Source organism: Anabrus simplex, chromosome 1 (assembly GCF_040414725.1).
Source record: "Anabrus simplex isolate iqAnaSimp1 chromosome 1, ASM4041472v1, whole genome shotgun sequence".
Lineage (NCBI taxonomy): Eukaryota > Metazoa > Arthropoda > Insecta > Orthoptera > Tettigoniidae > Anabrus > Anabrus simplex.
In genome coordinates this window covers 1,477,761,334-1,477,773,366 of record NC_090265.1, presented here as the reverse complement: position 1 = coordinate 1,477,773,366, position 12,033 = coordinate 1,477,761,334, and the positions used below count along the sequence as shown (strand labels likewise).

Sequence of the window (12,033 nt, the reverse complement as noted above, 5' to 3'; positions counted from 1 at the left end):
TGCCGATCAAGTTCTGTGACTGAATTTAGTAATTTTCCTGGTTGTATCAAAGTGTTGATATTGAATGTACCAATGTATATGGGGGTTTTGTGGGATAGTTTACCGGAGAGCTCCGACTCTCTCCCATGTTTTTGTGGTTGTCCAGGCTCCCTAGAATCCGAAAGCCTGGTTGCCGTCTCAATGCGACGGGTGGATTGGATACCACCTGGGGTAATGTTGTTACTACGCTCACAAATCATGTTTGGCTTGTAATAGGAGATCCAGCAGTGCTGGGTGCTTAGAACCAGGGATTGTTAGTTCCTGGAGCTTGATATTGCCGCCGCACCTACAAGGTGTCAGACGCGGACCAGGAAGCCGGTGGATACCACTCAGATGCACCTGGATTTTAAACAGGCTTTTTATTACTATCCCAAAAGGCAAGGGTGCCTCCTCCGCCAGTTCTGCCGTACCAATGATCTTCATCTCCGCCTTCACACAATGACATTTATATACATACATACATACATACATTATCATTATCGACTGTTATGCCTTTCAGCGTTCAGTCTGCAAGCCTCTGTGAATTTGCTAAACGTCGCCACAATCCTCGATTTGCACCTAGTGTTTTGGCCTCATTTAGTTCTATACCGTTTATCTTTAAATCGTTAGAAACTGAGTCTAACCATCGTCGTCTTGGTCTACTTCTACTTCTCTTACCCTCCATTAACAGAGTCCATTATTCTCCTAGGTAACCTATCCTCTCCATTCGCCTCACATGCTCCCACCACTGAAGCCGGTTTATGCGTACAGCTTCATCCATCGAGTTCATTCCTAAATTAGCCTTTATCTCCTCATTCCGAGTACCCTCCTGCCATTGTTCCCACCTGTTTGTACCAGCAATCATTCTTGCTACTTTCATGTCTGTTAGTTCTAACTTACGAATAACATATCCTGAGTCCACCCAGCTTTCACTCCCGTAAAGCAAAGTTGGTCTGAAAACAGACCAATGTAAAGATAGTTTCGTCTGGGAGCTGATTTCCTTCTTACAGAATACTGTTGATCGCAACTGCGAGCTCACTGCATTAGCTTTACAACACCTTGATTCAATCTCACTTACTATATTACCATCCTGGGAGAACACACAAGCTAAATACTTGAAATTATCGACCTGTTCTAGCTTTGTATCACCAATCTGACATTCAGTTCTGTTGAATTTCTTACTTACTGACATTAATTTCGCCTTCGAAAGGCTAATTTTCATACTTGTTGCACCTATTTTCACGTTCCAAGATATTAGACTGCAGGCTTTCGGCACAATCTGCCATTAAGACCAAGTCGTCAGCATAGGCCAGACTGCTTACTACATTTCCACCTAATTGAATCCCACCCTGCCTTTTTACCTTTCAGCAGATGATCCATGTAAACTATGAACAGCAAAGGTGACAGATTACAGCCTTGTCTAACCCCTGTAAGTACCCTGAACCAAGAACTCATTCTACCATCAATTCTTACTGAAGCCCAATTGTCAACATAAATGCTTTTGATTGATTTTAATAATCTACCTTTAATTCCATAGTCCCCCAATATAGTGAACATCTTTTCCCTCGGTACCCTGTCATATGCTTTCTCTAGATCTACGAAACATAAACACAACTGCCTATTCCTCTCGTAGCATTTTTCAATTACCTGGCTCATACTGAAAATCTGATCCTGACAGCCTCTCTGTGGTCTGAAACCACACTAGTTTACATCCAACTTCCTCTCAACCACTGATCGCACCCTACCTTCCAAGATACCAGTGAATACTTTGCCTGGTATACTAATCAATGAGATACCTCGATAGTTGTGGCAATCCTTCCTGTTCCCTTGTGTATAGATAGGTGCAATTACTGCTTTTGTCCAATCTGAAGGTACCTTACCAACACTCCATGCTAATCTTACTACTATAAGAAGCCATTTCATCCCTGCCTTCCCACTATACTTCACCATTTCAGGTCTAATTTCATCTATTCTTGCTGCTTTATGACAATGGAGTTTATTTACCATCCTTTCCACTTCCTCAAGCGTAATTTCACCAACATCATTTTCTTCCTCCCCATGAGCTTGGCTGTTCGCAACACCACCAGGATGATTTCCTTTTACATTGAGAAGATGTTCAAAATATTTCCTCCACCTCTCCAGTGATTCCCTGGGATCTATTATGAGTTCACCTGAATTACTCAAAACACTGTTCATTTCCTTTTTCCCTCCCTTCCTAAGATTCTTTATTACTGTCCAGAAAGGTTTCCCTGCTGCTTGACCTAGCCTTTCCAGGTTATTACCAAAATCTTCCCATGACTTCTTTTTGGATTCAACAACTGTTTGTTTCGCTCTGTTTCTTTCAACTACGTACAAATCCCTGTCTGCCTTGGCCCTTGTTCGGAGCCATTTCTGATAAGCCTTCTTTTTACGTTTACAAGCTGCTCTCACTTAATCATTCCACCAAGATGTTTGCCTTTTCCCATCTTTACACACAGTTGTTCCTAGGCATTCCCTTGCTGTTTCTACTACCAGCATCCCTGTATGCCACCCTTTCACTTTCTATATCCTGAACATGCTTACTGTCTACTGTTCGAAACTTCTCACTAATCATATCCATGTACTTCTGTCTAATATTTTTTAAAAAATTTATTTATTCACAAAGCACAAGATACAGCTACACTGAGCAAATTTCACTTGCACTGCCAACAGACTATTTAACCAACGTAAACTTTCATAATAAAATATAACAAACATAACAAAATATAACAAGATCAGGTACACAGCCTATTAATAACAACTGTCCAAATCGAAAACCATAAGAATGTCCATATTCATAGCCAAGTCGTCGTGGGTCAAGATGGCGGTATAATCCCTTCACATCAACTTATCTTTAAGAGGCTATTTACACACCTCTCGAATACACTTTTATTTGATGCTATTTCGAGTTCTTGTCTCCTGTTAATATTGTTAAAGAGTGTCGGGAGGCGGATTAGGAAAGATCGTTGAAGTATTGTCTGCTGAGTGTGGGGAATGTGGATAAGGTCTTTGGTTCTGGTGGAGCGGGAAGGAACGCGGAGAGAGAAGAGTGAGACAAGATGTTCCGAGCGGTAATGCCCATTTAAGATCCCGTGGAGGAAACTCAGGTCAGCTACCTGTCGCCTGATGTGCAGCGGTGACATATTAATTGCCATTAATACTTGCTGCGTAGACAGATTTCTGAGCTTGGGGTTTCTGTTCCTTACAATTGCAGCAAAGAAGGACACTGCTCTGTCTAACTGCTTAGTATTGGAGGGGGAGGCTGTTGTCCAAATAGGAGAGCAGTAGTTTAAGAGAGGTTGAATGATCGTGAGGAAGAAGTGACGAAGAGCAATGGGGTCAGACATTTCTGTGAAGCGATAGAGAATGCCTAGTAATTTCATGGCCTTGGTTGTATATGTTTCTATGTGGGTCTTAAATTGTAATTTTGTATCAAATATTACACCTAGGTCACGCTGTTGCGTAACTACGGTGATGGGCTTGTCGAGTAGGTAATATGATGTCGGTAGAGGAGATTTACGTAGTGTTATGGTCATGTGGCTGCATTTTTGTGGATTGGGGATAAGTTTCCAAGTACGGCACCAGTTCGAGAGGGCATTAAGTGAGGACTGTAGCAGAGCTGCATCTCCTGGATTCGTGATCTCCCTAAATATCTTGCAGTTGTCAGCAAAGAGTAGGGTATTGGCTGTTTCGTTGAGTTCGGACGGCAGATCGTCCATAAACAAAGAAAACAGCAAGGGGCCAAGAGTACTGCCTTGTGGGACACCGGACGTGACTGGTAACCATGAGGATGAAGTGCCTGATATTACCACTCTCTGCCAACGGTTATGTAGGAAGCCAGAAAGAAGGGTCAGAAGACTGCCATGTATATTAAATCGTTCGGAGAGTTTATGGAGCAACAGGGTATGGTCTAGAGAATCGAAAGCTTTCGAAATGTCTACGTAGCAGATATCCAGCTGCGATTTAGCTGCAATGGCGTGTGATGCAAAGCTATGCAGAGTGGCTAGGTTTGTTAGACAAGAGCCACCTGGTAGAAAACCATGCTGCTTGGTTGAGATATACGGCAACGTGAATGCGAGGAGACGCTGGTGTATAATTTTTTCAAAGATAAAGGATAGTGTGGGGAGAATAGAAATTGGTCGGTAAGATGAAACATTAAATTTGTTGCCTGATTTGAGAAGTGGAACAATATTTGCCTCTTTCCAGGTATTAGGAAAATAGCCCGCGGCAAAACATCTGTTAAATAATTTAGATAGAGGGACGCAAAGAGTACTGGCAGTATTTTTTAGGAAAAGAGGACCTATAGTGTCGGCACCGGTAGCTTTGTTGGTACGAAGAGTTTGAAGAAGGTCATGAACTTCACTTGGTGTGGTAGTTATGCTTGATAGGGTTCTGTTTGAGGCTGTACCAATGGGTGGGAGCGGTTGGTTTTGTAAGGGAGGGGAGAAGTTGGAGAAGAAATACCTGTTGAACAGTTCATTGCGATCGGCGCCGTCTGCTGTTGCATCGTTGTGGTTCACGCTGACAGGAATCCGCTCTGTCCTTCTTCATGTGTTGATGAGACTCCAGTAGCGCTTGGGATTGCTGCGGACGTTTTCAGTGAGAGTGTCTACATGTGTTTTGTAGTCTCTTCTGACCATAAACCTCGCGTGGCGGCGGATTTTAACGAAAGTATTGTGAGTGTGTGGGTTAGGGAAGTCTTTCCACAGGCGCCAAGCTCTCTTTTTATTAAACAGTATCAGTCTGGTCTCATGTGATATCCAGTGTTGATGTTTGCTGGTAGTAGCCCGTTGTGCAGGTACGAAGTCTTTAATTGCAGCTTGCAGCCAGTCGTACAGCAGGTCAAGAGCCGATTCGATGTCAGCTATTTCGAGCAGACTCCAGGGAAGGCATTCCAGGGCACGACACATTGCAGGCCAGTCGGCACGTCGCCAGATGTAGGTAGGGCGGTAGGATGTCCTGCTGTGAGGCTTTGAGGAGGGGTGGGGAAGAAGGAATGTAGCATCGAGAGACTGGTGGTCGCAGAGGAAAAGGTTTCTGCCTGGGGTTATTGTTTTAAGTTCTAATGAGGAGAGTATGAAGTCCAGGGTGTTGGGTCCACAGGTTGGGTACATATTAAACTGTTTCAGTCCGAGGCCATTAATAAAACTGTCTATAAAGTATGTGTCACAGTTGTTAGCTGACAGTCCGGTAGTTGGAGAAGACCACTTTATAGACAGGTTAAAGTCGCCCATTAAAATTACTTCACCATGAGGGAGAGCTGCAATGACTGAGTCCAGGCACTGTTCAAGGTCACAGAACGGGCTGTTTGGTGGTCTGTAGTAACATCCCACAAGTACAGGGCGTCGAGGAAAGTGTAGCTCCACCCACACTAACTCACAGTCCCGTTCGAGATCTGTCCTTCGTTTACACGGTAACGCACTGTTCACTGCTAGCAACACTCCACCACCTAGAGTAGCGCGATCACGACGGAATATGCTGTAATTAGCACTGAGTGGTAGTTCACTGTCACTAGCCCACGAGAGCCATGTTTCAGTAAGTCCGATCACGTCAACTTCTCTTAAGTCTGGCAGGGATAGTTCACAATCAGACAGCTTATTGTTTAGGCTTTGCACATTCTGACAATAGATATTTATGTCTGTTTTCATTTCACAAGTGGTGGGACCGGGGTTTAAGTGAACATCTCCAGCCAGTAGTAGGAGGCAAAGCAAGCCCCTAATCGCTGAGCGACCAGGCCTAGGCTTGTTCGGCTCAGAGCTAGTAGGGAGGCGCCTATAAGTCTGGAAAATGGCGCATCCAGTCAGAGAGAACGCCGGAATGTAGTAGTTTCTCTCTGCTAGTAGCCATGCAAAAGGAGAACTCACTTTTTCACTTGCACACACCGATTCCTTAACTCGAATAGACCCGTGCAGAGAACCGTAAAGCGCAACAACTCTGATTATTACCACACAAACAACACAAACTGCAGAAGCACTAAGCTTGCGCGTGTCTACTCTAGCCGCCATCTTGTATCCTCGCCCTGGAGATTTTCTACCCTTATTTGCAGACAGATTTCACTTTCTCTACCCTACGCCTAGAGATACTTAGTTCACTACAGATCAGATAGTGGTCTGTATCATCGAAAAATCCCCGGAAAACTCGTACGTCATAACATTCGCCTTTTCTCTTAGCCAATCTTTTAATGTCGGAGTGCAAAATATAAATAAATTCACCTTCAAGTTTTCAACCATTTCAGCCTATTGAAAACTTACATTGACAACTGCCCCAGCAAATGTATGCTGACTTTCATAACGAAGAGGATCCACTCTAGTACCAGAGAAGTGCCGTTTTTAGAACTTTATATTGACACAAATTTTCTTTTAGACAAGATTTTAAATTAATTTACAATAATTTTAGCAAGTGTTGTACTTGTCATGCCCCAACATTCTATTTTATAACCACTATTCTCTAAAGTTAGTATCATAAGAAATCACAGTTCAATTTTTACAAATTATAAATGTAATTGTCTTCTAAACAATGTTTGTTTTAAGATTAAATTAATATGGCTGATGATTCCCAATAAGAAGGGCGAAACATGTCCCCATAATATTTAGATTTTCTATGTCTAATTAACCACATAACGTGGTGCCGATTGTATTGAATATGTGGAACAATAAATGTACTCCTTTTGTAAACTATGTGAGATCTTCTATGATTTCACAATAATGTTCTGAATGTAGTCTGTTGTAGTGTCTTTCAATAGACGATTTTCTTATGCATGTAATTATTGTCCCACAGATTAAGCATTTGGCTTTATCGTCATGACTGACAAAAAAATACGAAAGTTCCCAGTTCGATTGAAATGGACTTTCAGAAGTCTTTGATTTCTTCAAATCAAGTTGCTCCATTATTATGTTGTTGCCGTGCGCTTATCTATTTCACTGATAAACAAGTCGTCTATCACTGAATGCTTTGTCGCTCTCTGCGCACTACACCATCCGAGTCAAGCCTAGTTGGGCCGAGTCGGACCGATGCACAGTGCACAGAGCCTATGCGCCTCGCTTTGCACACGTGAGAGTTTGGGTGTTCGAGAAGCCTTGCCTTAGACAGTCAACCATGAAAAGTCTTTTGAAGAATTCCACCGATTGCAATCATATATTGCAGAAAAGACAGCATTCAGATGTAGTGGGCTGTCATTCAGAAGATTATGATGGTTGTAAGATGCTAATTAATTTATTACTTAACCACCTATTCAGTACATTAACATTTTTATACAATTAGGAATTGATCATTGTTACCTTAAGAATGTGGGATATATTTCGCCTTTCATAGAATGCATCATCAGTCACTGTACCTCCTCAAGATTAAATCAGGCACCTGATTTGAAATTAAAGTATAATTACTAAGATCTAATATTAACATTTTTACAATAGGAGGAGTCTAAGGAAAGAATACAATATTCGGTATTAATGTGTATAACAACAATATCAGCCGTTGGCTGTTGATTACTAGTTGTGTAAGTAACATATACAGTGCTTAGTAGCAGTGGTCTGATTTGAAAATTTAAATATATTATATTATATGGAATGTTAGGAAAAATATACTGGCACCTTGGCGTTTACGAAAACCATATAAGTAGCTAGTGGGTCGTAAAGCCAATAACATTATTATTAAAATTTCTCAAATTTTATACACGATAATTAGCACAATATATGAAATGGTTTGGTGAAAATAAATGTTAATATTATCTTTAGGATTTGTTTAAAAGTAATATTTATTCTAACATTTGTTATTTTGTAGTTTTGACCAGGTGATCATGTAATTTTGACTGGCAATATAAACACTTAAAAGTTATTTAATGTTATTTATTATGAAATAATAAGCAATAAAATACAGTTTGAGAAAAGGTTAAATGAGACTCTTCAAGACTTTAGTAAAGTCTCGTTCAGAACTGACATTCTGTCATTGTAGAGTCACCATCACTACGAATAGCTAGGAGGGGAGCGAAAAACCTTGAGAATCCAAGTTTGAGAGGAGACAGCATGCCAGGTGAAATGTATATGACACATGATGAAAAAACGCCAATGAATTTCAAATTTTAGAATAGCAACATTCTCAATTTCTTCTCAGTTTAGCGGTCCCGTCCTCGATGATTGTTACAAATGCTGGCTAGGTGTGTTTGCCTTATTTTAGATGGTTGGTAGGGCAGCGTCAAAATTCATATGCTGTGTTAGAGAAGATAACAAGTGCATGGTAAACTATATGTGACCATAGTGGAAACCGTCAATGAAGTTCCAATCTATAATGGAAAAAACGAGGCTGTGTGAGAAACTCTGGCTGATAAGTAAAAAGTGTGAAATGAGTGTGACGAAACTTTTAAACTTACCATACTTAATAGGTGGTTGTCCTCTTGAGATGGCCTGGCCTTTTCAAAGTTAACGGTCCTGTTCTTACGATTGTGTCTATTGTTGGCTCAGCTGTGTTTGCGATGATGGGAGGGGGAAGGGGGGGTGCAGGGCTGTTCGGGAGAGGGCGGAGGTGGGGGGAGTGGTGGCGAGTTGGAAAGATGGAGGCAGGGTTTGTTTTTATAGAAGTTCTGACAAATATATGGAATGATTGTTTCAAGTAGAAAGTTCTTTCTTTCATTGATTTCATTTAAATTGTGAGAGGGGTTAACTTTGAGAAGGCCAGGCCGTCTCTAGAAGACAGCCACCTATTAAGTACCATAAGTTTTAAAGTTTTGTCACACTCATTTTACACTTTTTATTTATCAGCCCAAGTTTCTCACACAGCCTCGTTTCTTCCATTACAGATTGGAACTTCATTGACGGTTTCCACTATGGTCACTTATAGTTTACCATGCACTCGTTATTTTCTCTAACACAGCTTCTCAATTTTGTCGGTGCCCTTCTGACCTTTAAAATACAACAAACACACCTAGCCAACATTTGTAACAATAATTGAGAACAGGACTGCTAAACTGAGAAGAAAATGAGAATGCTGCTACTCTAAAATTTGAAATTCATCTGCGTTTTTTCATCACGTGTCACATACATTTCACCAGGCACATTGCCTCCTCTCAAACTTTCGATTCTCAAGGTTTTTCGCTCCTCTCTTAGCCATTCTTGGTGATGGTGACTCTACAAAGACAGAATGTCATTTTTGAATTTTCAATACCGTGTTTTTGTCCTGTTTTTGAATTTTATCAAACTGCAAAATTTTTTGATTCCATGCTCCCTCAGTTGCACTCTTTATGTAGCTCACTGCTGGCCCACACACATTTTCGCTGCTTACCAGTATTACTAACTCTTCCCCGCAGCCTTCATTATCACAAGATATATCGTCATTACACCTTGAAAAACCACTCTGTGTGGTAATATTTCAGCTTAGAATTCTAACCAGAAAGGTTCTGTGATCTAAGGTTCAGTATTGCATGAACTGTATCAACGAATTTTCGTTCTAAGTGATAACATGTACTGCGGACCAGTATTTCTTCCCCCAACATTTTGAGGTGCAACGATGATATATGTGTGTCCACTGACATGGTGTGCTTCATCATAAAGGTTGATGTGCTTCAAATCTCACCCAACAAGATTTTAAAAATGAAAAGTTACAACACAGTTGTTTGGATTCCACGTAAAACTGGAGGCCCCATAGTTAAATATCATGATATCAATAGCTACATCAAACTTGAAGCTTGCTTGCTTTTGCACTATATACTTGCTCAGCAGGTAAGAGCTCCTACCACACTAAACCTATGAAAAATCTTGACTTTCAGACCAGGTCGCCTTTTATTCATCCACTGTCATCATGACGTGTGGCTAGTTTGGCAAAGTTCCGTGATTGCATTCTTTCAGGAAGAATGATCTGATCGAACATCTCATGCTGCAGTGAACGAACATGAGTGCATAACCTCTTTGAGATATTTTCCAAATTATGTTGAGTGAAGTTCAGTAAAACGTAAATGCCTGTTATCTCTCAGCAGTTGTTGGCAGTTTGTATACTCATTAATCAACACTTGAATGTACAAATATAAAGAAAAATTTACAGAAAAGATAATGATTAATCATCATCGATTCTCTATACCAGTAGGCGAGATATAGGAACGAACAAGTCACCTCCTCTTGAATATTAAGCACTTCTGTTGTAGCCCTAATTGGAGGTAGAATGATTTTTTTCTGATTTTGTCCTCTCTGGTCTTCTGTATGCTCGGCTGAAGGTAGTTGATTTGTGTTGCTTGTAGTCGACTGTTCATTGTTGTAGCTTCCTGTTCAAAGGTCTGAATGAGTAGCAAGTAGGTCTGGTAAAGTGACATTTTTGCTTTATGGGGGTAAACTTCTGTAGCATATTGGGAAACAAAATTGTAAAATGTTGCAGCCACTTAAACCTTGCTGCTAATTTAATGCATAACTCTATTATTGGTTGACAGAACTCTTCCGAGGAATCTGTAGTACTGAACAATTTCAGTTTGATACTTTCCAAGGCTTGGCTTGACTGCTTTGCTTCCTCTGATTATCATAGTTATCACCATGCATACTGTTTTGATTTGACTGATTTAAAATCGATGTTTGTCAAATTCCTCTTACCACCAATTTAGTTGTTGTTTTACCTCATCCTCTCTCTCACCTCATATTATGTCATCATTTTAAAACTCTTGTAGAAGATTGCAGATATTTGAAAATTATAGAAGACTGCAGATATTTGAAAATTATTTTGACTCAATTTCTCATAAACAGTAGGCCCTCTATAACCATTTTCATATATCCTTCATTCATCCCTTAGATAATTTTTGATTTCAAAGAGTTCCTGGAATTTTGCCTCCTTTGTAGTTGTTGGGAAGAACTAATTAGTGAATATAAATAAGTTTTGTAGCATTTCTGTTTCATTTACAGAAAATGTCTGGGACAGTTTCCAAACATGTGACTGTAGTTGGAGAGCTGTCATCAGCTGTTAATCGATACAATCTGTTGGAGGTTTCTGAGTTGGAACAAGAGTTGGCTTGCCAAAATGATCACTCACAGCAACTGCAGGTAAAGTTCTGTTCACAGTATCTTTGCTTTTATGTACTTTACCTAAGAATTAGTTCTGTCTTAAAAGTTTCTCTTGGGAGTTAAAATGTTGTAGCTATAAGGGCACCTAGTTGGTATACTAAAGCTTGTTTGTAAAAACTTCATTCTAATTAAGTTACTTCACAAATGTTGTAATCAGTTAATAATTTTATCATCATCATCATCATCATCATCATCATCATCATCATCATTGGAACTTGCTCCACTCAAGGTTGACTACCTTCGAAAGTCAATTATGGAAAGGTCTTTTAGAAAAAGAATTCCACCGTTCTGCCCAGGAAGAAAGACGAAGAAGGCTACATCAAATTCGGTGGGTAGCCACCTAAAAGACAGCAATGAATCGGAGCATTTGCAGTCACCCAAACATACATCAGAAGACAAGAACAGGTTCAAGCGTAACCAGATCAACTGTATTGTGAGACACAATATTAATCCTCTATTGAAAACAGGAAAACTCAAAAGTGTTATTGATGAATTGAATAAACAGAAAATTTTGATAGTGGGGCTCCAAGAGATGAGAAATACAATGGAACAACCGTTTGAATCTCAAGGATACAGAATTTACAATGGAAAGCCTCGACAGAAGACTATGAAACAATGCCTGCAATTTGGAACAGGGTTTATAGTAAGGAGACCAAACACACTTTAAACTTGGAAACACCCTGACTGGAGAAAAGGGGAATGGCAGCTGGATCATGTGTGTATGGACAAATCTTTGCAAAGAGAAATTTACAGTGTTAAAGTGCTGTAAGGAATAGACACCGATTCAGACCACTACATAGTCAAAATCGAAATTAAATTCACACCATTAAAGAAGAAGACACCAAAAAAACAATAAAGTAAAAAGGAATTATGATCCACACCAATTAATCAGAAATGACAAATATCAAGAAGTCGCACGGACCATAAAATTAACGGATCATCATCATTCATCATTCCGTGTCCGGTC

The 12,033-nt window shown here is 40.2% G+C and overlaps 1 protein-coding gene across 2 annotated transcripts in view; it reads left to right on the top strand.

Annotated features, from left to right (window-relative positions):
* The window catches only part of Vps45 (vacuolar protein sorting 45), a 189,296-nt gene that overhangs the window by 123,086 nt on the left and 54,177 nt on the right, over positions 1-12,033 (top strand). For both annotated transcript variants that reach the window (XM_067137958.2, XM_067137957.2), the window contains exon 8: positions 10,908-11,045. In XM_067137958.2, the coding sequence (XP_066994059.1) occupies positions 10,908-11,045 (138 nt within the window). The remainder of the gene's footprint in view (positions 1-10,907; positions 11,046-12,033) is intronic.